This window comes from Carica papaya, chromosome 7 (assembly GCF_054855325.1).
Source record: "Carica papaya isolate Zhongbai chromosome 7, ASM5485532v1, whole genome shotgun sequence".
In the NCBI taxonomy this organism is placed as follows: domain Eukaryota; kingdom Viridiplantae; phylum Streptophyta; class Magnoliopsida; order Brassicales; family Caricaceae; genus Carica; species Carica papaya.
The window spans coordinates 10,816,821-10,837,566 of NC_142315.1; the positions used below are offsets into that span (position 1 = coordinate 10,816,821).

The following is a 20,746-nucleotide window of genomic DNA, read 5'->3' on the forward strand; positions in this document are numbered from 1 at the left end:
TCTTGTCTGAATGAAAAACATAAAATTTCCTGAACCAATCTTTCATAAACAAGAAATAAAATCTGCAAAGGTTAATGCCTACTAGATTTCCAAAGCAATGAGTAACAAAAGGATACTCATGAAAAACGGCACCGTTTTACCTTAGAAGAGCAGCTTCGGCTTGGGTTCGGTTCTGGGCCGAAGGATCTCCCCACTTTTCAATGGCTCTGTTCGGCTCTATTTAAGAAGAAGAAAGTACTGGGTTTTGATAGAAACGGTTTGGGCTAACTTGGGTTAAATTTTGAATTAAGCTCAGAAAGGGGATGATTTTGGATTTAAAATGGGCCTTAGCATTAAATAGATTTTGTATTGGATTTGGAAAAAGGTGGGTTAAATTAGGAAACGAAAGATGGGCTCAATTGGCTTTCTTCCTTTTTATTTTTTCTTTTTTAACTATGTTTTTCTCCCTAGTATTACAAACTAGACATGATAGAAAATGGCCAGCATTTTGTCAAGTCCAAGGGCATTGTGTGCATAAATAGATTTTAGGGCATTGTAGACTTGCATCTTAATTGGCATGCTCAGACATATTCTGATTCTCCTCTTCTGAGATGGTTGTTAAGGTCTTTTGACAATTTTGGCTTATTGCTTGTGAATATGTTTGTAAAGGAACTTTTAAATATTTCAACTATATCTTACAGATCTTAACCCCTTCTTCTTCTTCATCTCTGATGAGTGTATAGTGCTCCTTCTTTTATTTGAATGGTTGTGACACAAAAGAACTTTATATTTAAGTCCCAATTCTCTACCTAATTATCTCTGTTTTTACAAGATTTATTCTCTCTTTTGTATTTCGATGATTTCAAATTATAGTTTAGCCTTTTGAATAGGGTTTTCCGTTGATGACTTACCTTATTTAATGCATACTGGTTCCTGATCCAATTTCCTAAGGTTATCTTAACAAAATATTTTCTCTTACACCCTATCAGAGCTTTCTTTATGTTTTTGATTTTTTTGAAGATATTTAAATATTATGGAATCTTTTATATCAATCTGCCATGTCTTTTGTAAACTTTTTTTTTATAATTTTTATGTATTAGCCAAGCCTCCTCAATCTTTTTTATGTATCAATCTTTCATGTCCCTTTCAGAGAATATGGGTGGTTGATGGCATAATTAACAACCAGCAAACATATCAATCCAACTTTTTGAAGCAAAAATTCTTTCTAGCCTAGCTTTTCGATTCAGAAGACCAACTCTTCTATGGTTCCAAGTACAACGGTTGCCAAAAATGCCTAAATCAATTAGTCCAAGTAATCAAGTAGTATGTTGTGCTGACCCATATTTTTTAGACTCTCAAATTGTGTTTTTATACTTTTATTATTTTTATAATTTTCTCTTTCGAAATTAGAGCGGCTCTTTCTTAAATTATCATATTAGTGAAACTATCAAGAGTGTATGTCATATTTAGGAAAGAGGGTTATAGAAACTTACTTCAACCTCTGTTGTCATTTGATACTTCACTAATTGACGCCTCAAATCCTTTACCTATGTTATTATGCTTGGGATCATTATGGCATTACACCATATAATAAACACACCATAACTAAATTGGGCATGAGATAGACTTAGAATTGTAAAAATATTTTATTTTAATTTCTATTTTAATTGTATTTGTAAGACACTTTCAATTCTCTGATATTAGAATTTGAATTAATTAATTCGACCTTAGAGTTTGGAAACATTTTATATGATTTTTATATATTATTTACATCATTCAAAAAGCAAGATTTTGTCTTTAAATGTTCAAAGCAAAACCCAATTGACACAACAAACATGAATCGATCTCTTCTTTCCAACATTGGAGGAAATTTCATGCTATTAGAAGAACAAATGACTAAATATATTAATTTTATCTACTTAATTAGTGAATATTACCTGTTTTAAGCTTAATTCGTGTTTGTTTTTACACACACACAGAAAAAAAAAAGGAAAAACTTAAAATAAAAACAAAAACAAAAATTGACCGAATTGACAAAACTTTTATTATTAAGATATATTAAATAATATTTCGCTAATTTAATTTTTTAAAATTAATTATTTAAAAGAGTACTGTCACATAATTAATTTAGTGTTTGAGTTATTTTCATCTTACCCATATCTTCGTTTGTCTTTTGGAATTGTCCGCTCGTAGCACAATAGAATTGTCTGATTGTGGCCCAACGCGCAGTTTCAATGGCTCCATATGGAAGACAACTTTAGTTGCCCATACAATGCTTTATCTGTGTTTGATCTTTAGGCTTTTTATGAGTTTTATGTATAATTCAGCATTTTCTTTTGGATTATTAATTACGATTAAAACCAAAAAAAAAAAAATCTTAAGACATACAAAACTACAGGCAGATTAAGACAAAGACGTAATTGTTTAAGACTAATAATACATATTAAACTGCAGGCAGGCTAAACTTTAGTCAAGTGCCGGCAAAACCTAAGAAGTTACGTAAAACTCTGGTCAATTACCTCATATATCAACTCACTTTACATAAATATATATATATATATATATATATATGATGGGTAGATCATTTTACCTGTGTACATATGTATATATACATATATAAGGAGGTAAGTAGTTAATAACTTTGTGGTATACGGATCATTTTTTGGTGCATACCTTTCCCTTAAGGCACCACTGAAATCTTCGCTGTGATCTTATAAAAACCGAACCAAGTTTTTTTTAATAAGAAAAAGGAAGACGGAAAAACCCAGCTGAGAACACTTCCAACTCGCATAAGAAACGAGAGAAGGAGAAGCGATGAACTGGTTTAGACGAGAAGTGCTTATGCAGCTTTTGCTGTTAGTATTTGTATTATCATCAACATCAACAACACCAATCGCAGCTCAGGCGAAGCCTGGTTGCCCAGACAGCTGCGGCAACCTCACCATCCCATACCCATTTGGAACCAAGGAAGGTTGTTATCTCAACGACGATTTCTTCATAAACTGTACAGACTCCAACAAGGCCTTCCTCGCCGACACTAATATACCAATCATAAACATTTCCCTAGACGGCCATCTTCGTGTCTCCGTCCGGACATCCTACGACTGCTACGACAACTTCGGTAACCTAACTGATTGGTACGATAACTACCTCGTTTCTCCCGGTCGGTTCCTCGTTTCCTCCAGCAGAAACATGTTCACCGTCGTAGGTTGCGACACTTACGCATATCTGACAACTGAGGTGGGGAAGAAATATGAAACGGGTTGCATGTCGAAATGCTTTGCAATGGAAGATGTGGTGAATGGGTCTTGCACTGGTATTGGCTGCTGCCAAATTTTTATACGAAAAGGCCTGAAAGGTTATAGTGCAGCTACTTATAGCTTTGATGGCCATAAAAATGTGACAGATTTCAATCCTTGCGGATATGCTTTCGTGGTTGAAGATGGCTACTTTAACTTCTCCTCCCTGGATCTGCAAGACAATCACGGGGAGTACCCTGTGGTGCTTGACTGGTCAACTGGAAACTTCACATGCGAGGTGGCGAAAGAAAATAATGAATCATATGCATGTAGGGAGAATAGCTTTTGCTTTGACTCAGATAACGGGCCTGGATATGGCTGTAAATGTTCAATTGGTTACGAAGGGAATCCTTACCTCCCAAATGGATGCATAGGTATATGTCGATACTCTCACACTATATACACACACACACACACACACACACACACATATATCTTGGATTAGAGAATAATGTTAGTTTATTCTTATATCTAATCTCTTTTAACAAGATGTTGACGAGTGCAATGAGGATAGTCTCAATCAATGTAGTAAATCAGAATACTGTCACAACATAGAAGGAAACTATACGTGTATCTGCCCGAAAGGTTATCATGGAGATGGTAGAAAAGATGGAAATGGTTGCATTGCAAATCAACCAATATGGGCAAAGATTATGCTTGGTAAGTATAACCATTTTTTTTTTAATTTACTTCCCGCAAGGTACCATTTTTAATATATATATATATATATATGTATATATATATGAAACTAAACTAATTAAATATCGGTAGCACCTCATTGTTGTATGAAAATGTTAATTCTAACTTTTCTTTTTAATAAAATTTTTCTAGGAACCAGCACTGGTCTATTACTTCTGTGTTTCGGAGCTTCTTGGTTATATTGGGGATTTAGACATCGAAGACTTATTAAAATGAGAGAAAATTTTTTTGAACAAAATGGTGGTATCTTGTTGAAGAAAGAACTCTCAAATGAAGAAGGGAAGAATGGAAAAACAAGAATATTTAGTGAAGAAGAACTCAAAAGAGCTACTAACAATTACCATGAAAGTAGAATCCTAGGTCGAGGAGGTCAAGGTACAGTTTATAAAGGAATACTTAGGGATAATCGAGTAGTTGCAATCAAAAAAGCAAAAATTGGAGATAATAGTCAAGTAGAACAATTCATCAACGAAGTTATAGTATTATCTCAAGTCAATCATAGAAACGTGGTCAAACTCGTAGGATGTTGTTTGGAGACAGAAATTCCTTTGTTAGTTTATGAATTTGTCACAAATGGTACCCTTTTCGATCATCTGCACAAGAACGAAAGTCTTGCATCTAAACTTTTGTCTTCATGGGAGACTCGTTTAAGAATAATTATAGACACTGCAAATGCACTTTCCTATTTACATTCTGATATTTCTATTCCAATTGTTCACCGTGATATCAAAACCACAAATATACTTTTAGATGATTTGTATACTGCAAAAGTGTCTGATTTTGGAGCTTCAAGGATGATCCCAGCAGACAGAGAACAACTAACAACACTAGTTCAAGGTACACTTGGGTACTTAGATCCTGAATATTTCAATACAAGCCAGTTGACTGAAAAAAGTGATGTTTATAGTTTTGGGGTTGTCCTCTTAGAGATTCTTACCGGAAAGAAAGCTATTTCTTTTGAAAAATCTGAGATGGAAAGAAATCTTGTTAATTACTCAATTTCTTGCATGAAAGAGGATCGTATTGATGAAATTTTCGATCGCGGCGTGTTAAATGAGACGAATGTTGAACAACTTAAGAAAGTTGCCCAATTAGCAGTACAATGTGTGAGAGTTAAGGGTGAAGAAAGACCCACAATGAAGGAAGTAGCCCTGGAATTACAAGGATTAAGAGCCATGCGTAAGCATCCATGGGTTTCACATGGAAGTGATTTAGACTTTGAAGAGGGTGAATCCTTGCTTGCTCAGAAATCTTACAATTATGGCAATGATATATATAATACTAATAGCACATCGGATTATCGAAGCATGAAGAAGGAGATCAGTTTGGAGATCGAAAATGGAAGATGATATATATTTTTTTTAATTTTTTAATTTTTTTTTCAGATTTCTTAGTCAAATGATATGTATATAATTCCATAATTTGGTTCTAAAATAACTGTGTATTATGATAAGTTTAATATATATATATTACCAGTAACTTTTTGTTCTTTATGTTAATTTGTGTTAAAATCAAAATATATTATTCTGGAATTTATAGTTTACTATTAAAATCGATTTCAAATTATCATAAAAATTTTCCATAATTTTAATTGATGATTCATCACTTTGTGACAATATAATTATACTTATATAGTTAATCTTATATTGAACTAGTATAAACTATAATTTATATAATGATAAAAAATTGGTTGTGACCAAATTAAGATTTGAAGTAATGTTAATTTTAATTTTAATTTTCATGTGTATCTATACGATTGAGTTTTGGTAGTTTTCTTAATAAATAAATACTTTAATCTTTTAATTTACTTAAATTTTAAATAAAAGTCAGTCCATTTCAGTTTGGACTAGACCAAACCAACCTAGCAATTAATACATTCTTGTCTTTTTGGTTAATGTATGTATCTATGTATGTATGTAACAAGTAATGTAGTTTGATTCAGTTTAATTCTAGACAATAAACATCCCAAATCTACCATAAATTCATTCAAGTATACAAAATTCTCACAACCCCGATACTTAGAATGCTAAAAAATGAATGAACACTAAAAAAAATATCTAGCCAAAGAAATTGAAATAAAAAAAGTTGAAACTTTTTTTGGAAATTGAAGTTGCATGTTCCAAATATGAAATTTTAATTTGTCAACAAATAAAAATACATTTATAATCTATTAAAAGATACATATAAGCTAATATGCAAACTATTTACCAATTTTATTGATTCTAATCACAAACTAAGAATAACAGAAAAATAAATATTTTTTAATAAGGAAATGTATCAAGATTTAGTTGAAAAATTGATCTACCTACCTCCTACAAGGTTAGATATTAACTATGCAGTAAGTGTTACAAATCAATTCATACACAATTCGAAAAAAGTACACCTACAAACAGATATTACAACGTTAAAAGGTCATCAAGAAAAAGAATTATGTTCAAGAATAATGACATATTGCTTCACATTATGTAGGGTCAGTTATAAACAGAAGATTTACTAAAAAATATTGTATATTTATTAGAGGCAACTTAGTCACCCAAAAAAGTAAGAAACAAAATATAATTACGAGATCAAATACATAATTAAAGTTTTGGATAATGACATAAGAAATATGTGAATTATTATGGATAAAAAGAATTTTTAAAAGATCTTAAAATTAAGTGTCATAATCATATGTGTCTATATTGTGATAACAAGTTAACTAATAGAAAAGAAGGAAAAGCAAAATGGAACAAGGAAAGAGTAGAATGACAAAGGAAAATGTTTTCTTCTCTGTGAATGTTTTGCTGCTTACAGGAATAATATATTGCTACTTGTGTTGTACTGTAGCAGAAGAAAACAAAAGGAAAAAAACAAAAACGGTTACAGTATAATTAATTGGTCTTAATACTCTCCCTCAAGATGGAGAGTACAAATTTATTGTACCCATCTTGCTCAACAAATTGTCGAACTGTGTAAGATGAAGGGCATTTGTCATTAAATCTGCCAGTTGATTTCGAGTGGATATGTGCATCGTCTTCAAGGTCCCATCTTGAATCTTCTCACGAACAAAATGACAGTCAAGTTCAACGTGTTTTGTTCTTTCATGATACATTGGATTTGAAGCAATGTGTAGAGCTGCCTAATTATCACAGTAAAGTAATGCAGGACTTTGGTGTTGCACCTTTAAATCTCGTAACAATTTCAGAATCCAAACGATTTCGCAAGTAGTGTTGGTCATGGAGCGATACTCGGCTTCAGCAGATGACCGAAAAACGACTTGTTATTTCTTTGATTTCTATGAGACTAATGAAGACCCAAGAAAAACACAATAACCAGTGAGGGATCTTCTAGTGTCAGGATATGTGCCCCAATCAGCATTAGAAAAAGCCTTAATCTGAATGACAGATGATGAAGGGAAGAAAAGACCTTGTCCAGGTGTCCTCTTGATATACTAAAGAATCCGTAAAGCGGCTTGAAGGTGACTGGTTCTAGGAGCAGCCAGAAACTGACTCAATCTATTGACAGAGTAGCATATGTTAGGGCAAGAGATGGTCAAGTACAACAATTTTCCAATCAGTCGCCGATAGTTGGTGATATCACTCAGAAGTTCGCCATCATCTTTAAAAATCTTGATATTAGGATCCATGGGAATAGATGAGGGTTTACAACCAAGATATCCAGTCTCAGTTAATAAATCCAACGCATATTTTCTTTGGCATAAGGTGATTCCAGTGTCATTTCTTGCAATTTCGAGTTCAAAAAAATATCGAAAAGTCCCCAAATCTTTCATTTTGAATTTTTATCTGAGTGCAGCTTTGAGCTCTTCGACAGTCTGATCGTCATTACTAGCAATAACAATGTCATCGACATACACCAACAATGCTAGGAAGGCTTTACCTTGTTGCCTGACAAATAGGGAGTGGTCACATTGTGACTGATGGAAGCCTTCTTGAAGTAATACTTGTGAGAACTTATGAAACCACTGTCAGAAAGCCTGTCTCAATCCATAGATTGACTTGTGTAGGCAGCAAACAGGTTGATGTGGAAAAGTCTCCCCATTTCGAGGAGAATAGCCTGGAGGAATAGTCATATAAACCTCTTCGTGAAGGTCACCATGAAGGAAAGCGTTGGTGATGTCCAACTGAGTCAAGCGTCAACCATGTATAGCAGCTAGTGAAAGCAAAATCTTGACAGTAACCAATTTGGCAACAGGAGAGAAGGTGTCAAGGAAATCTATGCCAAATTGTTGTGTGTAGCCCTTAGCAACTAGACGGGCTTTGTGTCTTTCTATGATCCCATCAGTTTGATATTTAACTTTGTAGACCCACTTGTAATCAACGGGTTTCGTCTCAGGAGGGAGGGAAACAATGGACCAAGTGTTATTGTTCTCTAAGACACGTAGCTCCACGTTCATAGCATTCATCCAAACATCGGACTGGTTAGCCTCATAAAAGTTGGTAGGCTCAGTGTGGGATGAAATGGCACAAATAAAGCTGTGATATTGGGGTGTAAGTTTGGTATGAGTAAGGAACGAAAAAATGGGATAAAGTGCATGTGTATCTGTATGGTAGCAGCGATAGTTAGACAAATGAGAAGGTGGTCGTGTTATACGTAGTGGGCGAGATGAGAGTGTTTGGGAGGACTCATGTTGTGAGCGAATAGGTGTATCAAGAGAACCTGAGGAGTGTGTGGACGTATCGAGAGGAAGAGGCAAAACACGATCATGAAAAAAATCATTATGAATGGGATCTAATGAGTGAGAGGAAAGAAACGGAAAGATATGTTCATGAAAAATGACGTTACGTGAGATGAAAATTTGGTTGCTTTTGATATCGAGAAGTTTATATCTTTTATAACCCGAAGGGTAACCAAAGAAGACACAAGCTCTAGAACGAGATGAAAATTTATGGCGATGACAATTAAGAGTTGAGCAGTAGCACAGACAACCAAAGGTACGCAAGTGATCATAGGAAGGTTTTGTTTGAGTTAATAGTTCAAATAGAGTTTTATTAGATAACAAGGGGGAAGGTGTACGGTCGATTAGGTAAACAGCAGTCAAGATGCAATCGCCCCAATGCACAAGGGGAACATGGGATTGAAACAGTAAAGCACGTGCTACATTCAAAATGTGTTGATGTTTTCGTTCAACAATAGAGTTTTGTTGGGGAGTCTCAACATAAGAACGATAAGAAACAATACCTTTTGACTTGAAAAATGAATGAAAATTCAACTTGTGCGCATTGTCAGATCGCACAGATTTAATAGAAATATTATATTGTGTAAGTATGAGAATATAAAATTCAGAGAAAATGATAAGAACGTCGAACTTTTGACGAAGGAGATACACCCAAGTAGTCCTAGTGCAATCATCAACAATTGTAAGAAAATATTTGTACCCTTCGATAGTGGGTGGAGAGAAGGGACCCCAAATGTCGATGTGGATTAGATCAAATAGATGGTCAGATAATCTATTGTTAGAAACGAAAGACAATTTACGTTGTTTAGCCAAATGACAAATTTTACAATGAGAAATATTCAAAGTTTATAAGTCTTCATTAATATACTAAAGTTTTACATGGGAAAGATGACCCAATCTAAAGTGCCATAGGCTACTTTTAGAGTGAGTGGAAGCATAATGAACAGTAGGAAAAGAAAAACATCTAGTCGTTAAGTAATAGAGGTTGCCAATGCATTTACCCTTCCCAATCAACAAGTCGCGAGTGCGGTCCTGGATGACACAAGAATGAAGAAAAAAATTAATTGTGCAGTTGTGGGTGGTGGTCAACATGCTGACACTGATAAGGTTAAAGCAAATATGAGGGATAAAGAGAACATCATGTAGAGCTAGAGTGTTAGTGAGGAGTGTACTTCCAACTTAATTGACTAACACTGAACTACCATTTGATAAAGTGACTGGGATGGGATGCACATTTTTAAGGGTTGTGAAAAGGGTGGGTGTGCAACAAATGTGATGTGTGGCTCCAGAGTTAATGATCCAGCATCTAGAGGTAAGTGTGTGCGTGAAGTTAGAAAGGCAAAAGGGTGTGTAGGATATACCTGCCGCGTGAGGATCAGGAGTGGCGTGACTTGTGGAAAGAGATAGGTGGTCCGGAGAGATGACGGAGTTCGGTTGGTGGAGACGTGCACTTAGGTGAGCAATAATGTTCTGAATTTACGATGTGCTTAAGTGATCGATGGAAGTAGCAAAATTAGATGCCGGTAAGTATTCGTCGACAGAGGCGGAGGAATTTGTGAAATTCTACACTGGTCTTGCAATCGAGTGCGTGCCCGAGGAGGAGGAAGAAGCGTTTTCTAGAAAAAAAGACTTCATGGGCTAAGGCTTGGTTAGCAGAGAAGAACCCGGACCTGGATTGGGGGCCAGTCGGGTTGAGAGACCTGGTTCCAGGAGTGGGCCGAGAGATAACTGGAGGGTTGCGGGTTTGGGCCTGCGTTTAGACTTGCTCCTCATTAAAAACGGCTGAAGCGTTGCGGGTCCGGTTTTGGACTTGAGCAGGTCCATCATTAAAATGTAATTTGGGCTTGGGCTTGAGGCCTGGTGGGTAGCCATGCAGGCGGTAACATCTGTCTACAGTGTGGCCCACAAGTCCACAGTGTGAACATGTGGGTCTTCTTCTTCCTTGAGTTAGGGCAACAAAGGGTCCGGAACCGTGACCCGTTTCTGCGTGTGTGTCAAACCCGATTGCACGGTGCCGTTCTTCCTGCACCACCAGCGAGAAGACTTTTAAAATGGACGGAGAGCATTCCATCATCAAAATTTGGGCTCTAACAGCAGCATAGGAGGGATGTAATCCTATTAAAAAAGTCATGACAAACTCTTGTTCCTGATAATCATTCCACGTGTTTATGTTTCCGCAGTGACAGGTTGGAGCTGGTTGAAAGGTTTTGAGTTCGTCCTAGATTGTTTTCATTCGTGTGTAGTATGTGTTGATGCTGAGTGACCCTTGAGCAAGGTTATTCATGTTCTGTTTCAGTTGGTAGATACGCGGTGCATTGCTCTGCTGATAACAAAGCTGCAAATCGGTTCAGATGGATTGTGCACTTTTATGGTATAACAAGCTGTCAACTATCTCCTTTGTTACAACATTCAGCAACCAAGAAATCACCATACTGTTACAACGCGACCAAGCTGCGGCATGGGAGTCGGTGTTGTTCGGTTAATCGTAGGTTCCGTCTATGAATCCCAATTTATTTTTGGCAGTCAGTGTTATCCTAATTGCTCTCTCCCATGTGTTGTAGTTGTTGCCATTGAGAAGATTGGACACCAAAACTAAACCGGGGTGGTCGGCACTGTGAAGGAAGAACGGGTTTTGGGGGTCATCGGACTGATCTCTAGCCATTGGAGATCAAATATTTTGCAGCTCAATCACTGAGCTAAAAAAAGTTGGTTAAATATTCATTGCTCTGATACCATGATAGAAAAGAAGGAAAAGCAAAATGGAACAAGGAAAGAGCAGAATGACAAAGAAAAATGTTTTCTTCTCTGTGAATGTTTTGCTGCTTATAGGAATACATATATTGTTACTTGTATTGTACTGTAGTAGAAGAAAACAAAAGAAGTTGCTGTTTACAGGAATACATATATACTTGTGTTGTACTGTAGCAGAAGAAAACAAAAGGAAAAAAACAAAAACGGTTACAGTATAATTAATTGGTCTTAATATCAACCATAAATATTAACAGGATAGAACCAAACACATTGAGATTGACAAATATTTTATCAAAGAAAAACTTAATTACAACGTAATATGTAAGTAATCTATCATTAACCCACACGACTCAGGATAAGAGACACGTACAAGCGACCCACATGGCCCTACTGGAGCAACTTGTGCACCCTCTTTCAAAGACTTGCACGCTTTCCACGGGCCAACTTGTGCACCCGGTTTGAGCCGACCGCCTTGAGTCTTTTTTGGACTCCTCTTCAATTTCCTCATATATTTTACATGGAAAATATATGAGATAATTTTAAACTCTTATTGACATGTTGAGAATGTACACATTTATTCTTCAATTTGAGGGAGAGTACTAAAAATAGAAATAAATAAAAAGATTAAAAAGAAAGTAAATTGGGGATAAGAAATACACCTAAACATCAAATAAGAAGTAAATTAAAATATTAAAAAAAAATAAAATTAAGCTATAATTATACCTCTATATATATCATTTTCTATCATAAAAAAATCTGTATATATATCACTGTTATATTCAACAACAAAATATATAAATCAAAACCAAGAGAAATTGATTAAATGCTAATACAAGAGAATAATACAAATGTTGATGGTAGAGATGAAAATAAAGTGAGTTCAACGCGGTTTGTAAAAATCAAACTCGAACCACCATAAAAAGAGAAAATTTTGAACTCAATTCTAATTCTGCTGAATTTATTATTTTATTTCTTTCTTTGCTCGGCTGAAATTTCTATAAATTTTGAATATTAATATATAAAATTTATTGTATAACATGTAATATACATAAGGACGCAAATCATGGTCACATACTATATATCAAAGTACTTATAATATATATATACACTAACTTTTGATGTTGTTCAAATTAATTTCTTGATAAAAAATAATTTACTGTTTTGATGTTCGAAGATGAAAGGTTTTTCATTAAGGGATTTTTTGAGCAATTCCATATTTACTCTTAAATTCAAACTTCTTCGGTCATTTTTACCTAAATAATTTTTTTCTGAATATTTCCTAAAACTCGGATTTGAGTCCATGAACTACCTAATTAAAAAATAATTACAATATTATAAATTCATAAGAGGGAATTAAGCTCACTATAATCTTTGTTTTTCTTTTTCTTTTTTTTGTGTGTGTGCTATAACACTAATTATTAAAGGATTTTAATCCAATATTTCATATTGAAAAATCAATTTCAACTTTTTTTGCTCTGCAAGTTCCCCATATATTTTGTTGTAATAAAAAAAAATAGTTGATGGAGGAACTGTAATTTCCCCCCTTGGAAATTTTAAATCCGATGGCTGAAGAAAATTTTCGAGCCAGTCACCATTTTCGCGCCGTCATCACTGTTCTTCCATCGCATTTCCTCCGAAATTTGTTTCTTCTTAAATCTTTTAGCCTATAAATACCCCAAGGTAAGAAAATTCTAAAATTTTTCAGACTTCATTCTCAATTCTGGGTCTCTCTCTCTCTCTCTCTCTCTCTTCTCTGTCTTTCTCTCAATTTCTCTCTAATTTCTGCTTCTTGGTGTTTATATGCTTCAGAACCTTCTGGATATTTTAGCTCTACTCTGACTTGCTTCATTGGATTGCTTTATTTACTGTTATCTTTGGTTCTGGATGTTATCATTGGTCCTAGTTTTAGAATCTGTAAGCCAAAATTAATTAGTCCATGGTGTCGGGTGAGTGTTTTACCTCTTTTCACCTGCTTTTCTTCAAACTTAGTTTCTCTTTACTAATCTTTTTTGTTGAGTTTTGCCTGTATCATTGTTGCGACACCCTCACCTCTTAGGTTTTAAATTAAGAAGGTTCAAGTTTAGCCAATTCAGATGCAATGATGAATGTTTCTGGCATTTGTTTCCATGCCAAATGATATTTATTTTATTGCTAATTTTTCATTTTATCACCCATTTGTGGTTTTGATTTGCTTATTTCTGATTCTTACTACCTTAAGTGTAGCCGATAACTACCTTTTGCTTGACAAATTCAAATGAACCGATCAGTTTATGCATTTCGTCTTCCTTCTTACAAACCCTTGTTTATTTGTTTTTTATTTTTTTTTCTTCATTCAGCTCAAATCTCCAAAACCTATATCTGGCAGTGTTGAGGACCTAGTGGTGTAAAAAATGGGTAATCTCTCAAGGGAGACAGATATGGAGAAGTTAATTTCTAACAGTAATGATCTAATTGAGAGTTTGAAGGATAAGAAGGACATTGGTGACTTGACACAGTGTCTGGAGCACAGAAGATGTTAGGAATGGAGGAGAAGAAAGAGAATGATGGAGAAAAATTACTCTGATTTTTCTCATTGTATTCATGGACAACAAAAGGCTATAAACAGCTTGTATAATGACCAAGAGAAAAAAACAAAAATGGTTATAACAACTAATTAATCAAAAAGGCTATAATTAACAAACTAATTTTATCTAATCAATAATTGGTCTTAATACTCCTCCTCAAGATGGAGAGTACAAATTTATTGTACCCATCTTGTTCAATAAATTGTCGAACTACGTAGGATAAAGAGTTTTTGTCATTAAATCTGCAAGTTGATTGCGAGTGGATATATGCATTGTCTTCAAGATACCATATTGAATTTTTTTTCGGACAAAATGACAGTCAAGTTCAATATGTTTTATTCTCTTATGATACGCTGGATTCGAAGCAATGTGTAGAGCTGTCTGATTATCATAGTAAAGCAATGTAGGACCTTGATGTTGCACCTTTAAATCTCGTAACAAATTCAGAATCCACACTATTTCACATGTGGTGTTGGCCATTGAACGATACTCGACTTCTACAAGTGACCGAGATACAACTTGCTATTTCTTTAATTTCAATGAGACTAATGAAGATTCAAGAAAAACACAATAACCAATCAAAGATCTTCTAGTGTCAGGACATGTGCCCCAATCAGCATAAGAAAAAGCCTTAATTTGAATGGTAGATGATGAAGGAAAGAAGAGACCCTGTCTAGGTGTTCTCTTAATGTACTGAAGAATCTGCAAAGCAGCCTGAAGGTGACTGGTCCTGGGAGCAGCTAAGAACTGACTCAATCTATTGACAGAATAGCATATATCAGGATGAATGATGGTCAAGTACAACAATTTTCCAATCAGTCGCCGATAACTTGTGATATCACACAGAGATTCTCCATCATCTTTGGATATCTTAAGATTGGGTTCCATGGGAGTAGATGAGGGCTTACAACCAAGGTACCCAGTTTTAGTTAACAGATCCAAAGCATATTTTCTTTGACATAAGGTGATTCTTGTGTCATTTTTTACAATTTCAAATGCAAGAAAATATCGAAGAGTTCCCAGATCTTTTATCTTAAATTTTTATTTGAGTGCAACTTTGAGTTCGTCGATGGCATGATTATCATTACCAGCAATAACAATATCATCAACATATACCAACAATACTAGAAAAATATTACCCTGATGCTTGACAAACAAGGAGTGGTCACATTGTGACTGATGGAAATCTTCTTGAAGTAATACTTGTGAGAACTTCTGAAACTACTGTCGGGAAGCCTGTCTCAACTCATATATTGACTTGTGTAGCCGGTAAACAGGTTGATGTGGAAAAGTCTCCCCCTCTCGAGGAGAATAACTTGGAGGAATATTCATATAAACTTCTTCGTGAAGGTCACCATGAAGGAAAGCATTGGTGATGTCTAACTGAGTTAAACTCCAACCGTGAATAGAAGTCAGGGAAAGCAAAATTTTTATAGTAACCAATTTTGCAACTGGAGAGAAAGTGTCAATGAAATCAATGCCAAATTGTTGTGTGTAGCCCTTAGCAACCAGACGGGCTTTATGCCTCTCTATGATCCCATCGGCTTGATATTTAACTTTATAAACCCACTTACAATCAACAGATTTCTTCCCAGGTGGAAGAGAAACAACAGACCAAGTATTATTGTTCTCTAGAGCACGTAGCTCCACATTCATGACGGTCTTCCAAACATCAGACTGGACAGTTTCAGAGAAGGTGGTAGGCTCAGTGTGGGAAGAAAGGGCAAAAATAAAGTTGTGATATTGAAGTGTAAGCTTTGTATAAGTAAGGAATGAGGAAATGGGTTAAAGTGCATGTGTATCTGTATGATAGTAGTGATAGTTAGAAAAATAAGAAGGTGGTCGTGTGACACACAGAGGTCGAGGTGATGGGGTTTGGGACGAGTTATGTGGTGAGTGGGTAGGTGAATCAAGAGAAACTGGTGAGTGTGTAGGTGTATGGAGAGGAAGAGGTAAAACACAGTTATGAAAAAGGTCATTGTAAATGGGACTAGGTAAGTGGGATGAAAGAAATGGAAAGATATGTTCATGAAAAATGACGTTTCGAGAGATGATGATTTGATTGCTCTCGATGTCGAGAAGTTTATAACTTTTGTAACCCGAAGGATAACCGAAGAAGACACAAGCTCTAGAACGAGGTGAAAATTTATGACGATAACTATCAAAAGTGGAACAATAGCATAGATAACCAAAGGTATACAAATGATCATAAGATGGTTTTTTGTCAGTTAATAATTCAAATGGAGTTTTGTTAGATAACAAGGGGGAAGGTGTATGGTTGATCAGGCAAACAGCAGTCAAGACACAATCGCCCCAGTAGACAATAGGGACATGGGACTAAAATAGTAAGGCACGTGCCACATTTAAAATGTGTTGATGTTTGCGCTCGATAACTGAGTTTTGTTGAGGAGTCTCAACATAGGAATGATAAGAAACAATGTTTTTTGACTTGAAAAATGAATGCAAACTCAACTCATGCGCATTGTCAGATCTCACAGATTTAATGAGAATTTTATATTGTGTAAGAATGAGAGTATAAAAGTCAAAACAAATGGTAAGAACATCCGACTTTTGATGAAGAAGATACACCCAAGTAGTGCAAGTGCAATCATTAACAATGGTGAGAAAGTATTTGTATCCCTCGATAGTAGGTGTAGAAAAAAGACCCCAAATGTCAATGTGAATTAAATCAAACGGACAAACAGATAATTTATTGTGAGAAACAAAAGACAATTTACGTTATTTAGCCAAATGATAAATTTTGCAATGAGAAATATTTGAAATCTGTAAATCTTTATTAATGTACCGAAGTTTTTCATATGAAGGATAACTCATTCTAAAGTGTCATAGGCTACTTTTAGAATTAGAGGAAACAAAATTAATAGCAAGAAAATAAAAATGCCTAGTAGTTAAGTAGTAGAGGTTGCCAATGCGTTTACCATTCCCAATCAACAAGTCCCGAGTGTGGTTCTGTATGACACAAGAATGAAGAGAAAATTAACCGTACAGTTGTGGGTGGTGGTCAACATGCCGACACTAATAAAGTTAAAGGAAAAATGAGAGACAAATAAGACACCGTGTAGGGTTAGGGTGTCGGTGAGGAACACATTTTCAAGTTGAGTGACTAGCACTGAACTACCATTTGGTAAAGTAACTGAGATGGGTTCAACATGCTTAAGGGTGGTGAAGAGTGGGCTTGTCCTTCATTAAAAACAGCCTGGTTGGAGTTAGGCGAGTGCATCTTAGGCTTGGGCTTGAGGCCCGATGGATACCCATGTAACCGGTAACACCTATCCACAGTGTGGCCCCCAAGCCCACAATGTGAACAGGTGGGTCATCTTCGACTTTGAGCTAGGGCAATGGAAGAAGCAGACCCCGTAGCCGCCTCTGTACACGTGTCGAAGCCGATCGCACAGCGCCGTTCTTCTTGCACCACCAGCGAAAGAATCTTCAAAATGGATGGCGAAGATTCCATCATTAGGATTTGAGCCCTAACAGCAGCGTAGGAAGGATTCAAACCCATCAAAAATATCATCACAAACTCCTGCTCCTGATAATCATTCTATGCCTTCATGTTTCCACAATGACAGGTTGGAGCTGATTGGTAAGTTTTGAGTTCATCCCAGATTGTTTTCATCCGCGTATAATAGGCGTTGATGCTGAGTGATCCTTGAACAAGGTTATTCATGCTCTGTTTCAGTTGGTAGATGCGCAGAGCATTGCTCTGCTGATAATAGAGTCGCAAATCAGTCTAGATAGATTGTGCATTCTCATGGTATGACAAACTATCAACTATCTCCTTTGTTACAGCATTCAACAATTAAGAAGTTACCATGCTATTACAATGTAATCAAGCTTCGACAGTGGAATCGGTGTTGCTCAGTTGATCATAAGTTCCATCTATGAAACCCAATTTATTTTTTGGCGTTCAAAACTGTTCTGATTGCTCTCTCCCATGTGTTGTAATTGTTGCCATTGATGAGGTTGGATACCAAGACGAATCTAGGATGGTCAGCACTGTGAAAGAAGAAGGGGTTTTGGGAATCATCTGATTGCTCTCTAGCCATTGAAGATTAAAGTTTGAAGCTCAATCATTGAGCTGAAAAAAAAAATTTGTTTGCTTGAAAAAAACGCTCTGATACCATGTTAGGAACAGAGGAGAAGAAAGAGAATGATGGAGAAAAATTACTCTAATTTTTCTGATTGTATTCATGGAAAACAAAAGGCTATAAACAGCTTGTTCAATGGCAAAGAGAAAAAGACAAAAATGGTTACAACAACTAATTAATCAAAAAGGCTATAATTAACAAATTAATTTCATCTAATCAATAATTAATCTTAATAGAAGAGTACTTTAGTCCTATTGTGATGCTGATTTCCAAGAGATTCAGAGATCTATTGAAGGTACTTCTCTGTCTTCTCCAACCTTTGCTTGCTTCCGTGGAGCCCAAAAATCATAGAAGAAAGTAAAAAATTGGAAATATAAAATTTTTGCATATTGTGGAACTTAAAATGTAATTTTATAATGGTTATGAAATTTCATGGCTATTTCTACTAGTTCTTCCCAAAAAGTTTAAGACATGATCATAAGCAAGATTTTTTGAAGTGATGGAATTATGAAATTTCCTGGATGAGAAATAAAGTCAAATGATTTGGTATTTTAGCCATAGAAAATTTTTGGATTATACTTGGTCATTCTCTTTTGTGTTGGATATACCTGTGGAAAACACTGGATTAGATGAATGTCCATCATCGTAAATGAAAATCTCTGTGATTGTTAAGCATTGTGACTGAAGAGTTTTTAATTGGATAGATTATCAAAGGAGGATAAACGTTTGCAAGGAGAAAACTGAGGCCGAAAAGGCTAAAGTTGCTATGCTGAAACTGACCATCTACAAAAAGTATTGGAAGAGGCACTTGAAAATGAGCGTATGCTTAAGAAGGAACTTGGATAAGTATATACAAAATGTACTTTTAGTGTTTTTCTATTTATGTTTGGGATTGCTGAAAGGAATGTACTTATAATTGGATGTTATTTAAAAAATAAGTAGTTATGCAAACAGATAAAATGTTGATTGCTGAAAAAACAAAATGGGAGAGAGAGCACCTTCTGTAATTAGTGCTCGTTGTGTTTCTCTGCTATTGAGTAAATTGATGTACACCATTTATATACAGCAGAGAGGAAAAACCTAACTAATTAAAAACAAATTACTATTCTAGACTATTCTAGATTCTGCCAAAATGTTACAGTTGTGATAACAACCTGGCTACTTTAATTGCTTGAATCTGGACCCTTCATTTTCTACTTTTGATCTTCACCGTCCATTCATTTCAACCCTTATCCTTTAACGTTGTTACAGTTGTGATAACAACCTGGCTACTTTAATTGCTTGAATCTGGACCCTTCATTTTCTACTTTTGATCTTCACCGTCCATTCATTTCAACCCTTATCCTTTAACGTTGTTACAGCCGCCCCTCAAGATGGAACACACTTGCTGTCTCTTGTAACTCTTTTCGGTCATACTCGCATACTCGAATCTGCCATCTGTAAATGTTTCATCTTGAAAAGAAGACGATGATGGGCTGCTGTGCCTAGTGGCTTTGTGAGCAGATCTGCGAGTTGTTCTTTCGAGGTAATATGGTTTATTTTGATAAAACCACTTAGGACTTGATTACGAACTATGTGGCAATCTATGTCTAGATATTTTGTTCGCTCATGAAACACCGGATTTGTAGTGATATGTTCTGCAGCTTTGTTGTCGCAGTTTAGTACGATGGGCAAGGAAGGTGTGATCATGAAGTCCTTGAGCATATAAGTGATCCATTATAGCTCGCACACTGTTGAAGACATGCTTCTGTATTCGGCTTCCGCGGATGATTTACTAACTGTTGTTTGTTTCTTTATTTTTCAGGATATCATTGATGACCCAAGGAAGATGCAGAAACCCATGAGAGACTTGCGAGTCGTTGGACATGAAGCCTAGTCTGAGTCACAAAAAGCTTGGATTTTGAAGTTATTTTCGGCTGGAAAAAACAAACCTTGTTCGGGGTACTGTTTTAAGTATTTGACGAGGTAAAGTGCGGCGTCAAAGTGTGACTTTCTAGGTTGTTGCATGAACTAACTTAAATGCTAGGTGGAGTAATATATGTCTGGTCTTATAAAATTGAGGTAGAGCAGCTGTTCAATCAAGCATCTGTATTTTTTCGGATTCGGTAAGATCTCACCATCTTCTGTGTTTAATTTCAATTTAGTTGGTAAAGGAAAATGATTCCCTTTCGCCTCTTGCATGCCTGTATCTAGTAAGATATCTTTAATATATTTTCTTTGACTGATGTAAATTCAACCTTTTGATTTAGCTATTTCAACTCCGAGAAAATACTATGTTTGTCCTAAATCCCTCATCGTGAATGCCTCATCCAACGCCTTTTTTACTTTGCTGATTCCTATTTCGTCTTGCCCAGTAATTAGTAGATCATCCACGTATACAATTATCACAATGTAGTTTTATGCCCTCCCTTTTGTAAACAGGCAATGATCTGCTTCAGATTTAGTAAAGCCAATAGAATTGAGCTTTAAAATGAGCTCTTTGTTCCATTGACGTCCCCTGTTTTAGCCCATAGAAGCTCTTAGTTAGACGACAAACTTGGTCTTTACCTGCTTTAGTGTAGCCATATGGAGGTTTAAAATATAGCTCTTCTTCGATGTAACCATGTAAATAGGCGTTGTTTACATCTAATTGGTGGATAGGCCAATCTTTAACGGCTGCTATGGCGAGGA

General features: G+C 35.6%; 1 protein-coding gene across 1 annotated transcript; it reads left to right on the top strand.

Moving 5' to 3' along the window:
- Positions 1-2,505: 2,505 nt before the first annotated feature.
- Positions 2,506-5,326, top strand: LOC110810641 (wall-associated receptor kinase 2-like). Its single transcript, XM_022036865.2, has 3 exons — positions 2,506-3,652; positions 3,768-3,938; positions 4,110-5,326. The coding sequence occupies exons 1-3, from the start codon at positions 2,794-2,796 to the stop codon at positions 5,324-5,326; spliced, it is 2,247 nt and encodes a 748-aa protein (XP_021892557.1). The 5' UTR covers positions 2,506-2,793.
- Positions 5,327-20,746: the final 15,420 nt, after the last annotated feature.

Coding starts and splice junctions, on each gene's coding strand:
- LOC110810641 (XM_022036865.2), top strand. CDS start 2,794: ATGAACTGGTTTAGACGAGAAGTGCTTATGCAGCTTTTGCTGTTAGTA. Junction 3,653..3,767: donor CCTCCCAAATGGATGCATAG/GTATATGTCGAT, acceptor TCTTTTAACAAG/ATGTTGACGAGTGCAATGAG. Junction 3,939..4,109: donor ATGGGCAAAGATTATGCTTG/GTAAGTATAACC, acceptor AAATTTTTCTAG/GAACCAGCACTGGTCTATTA.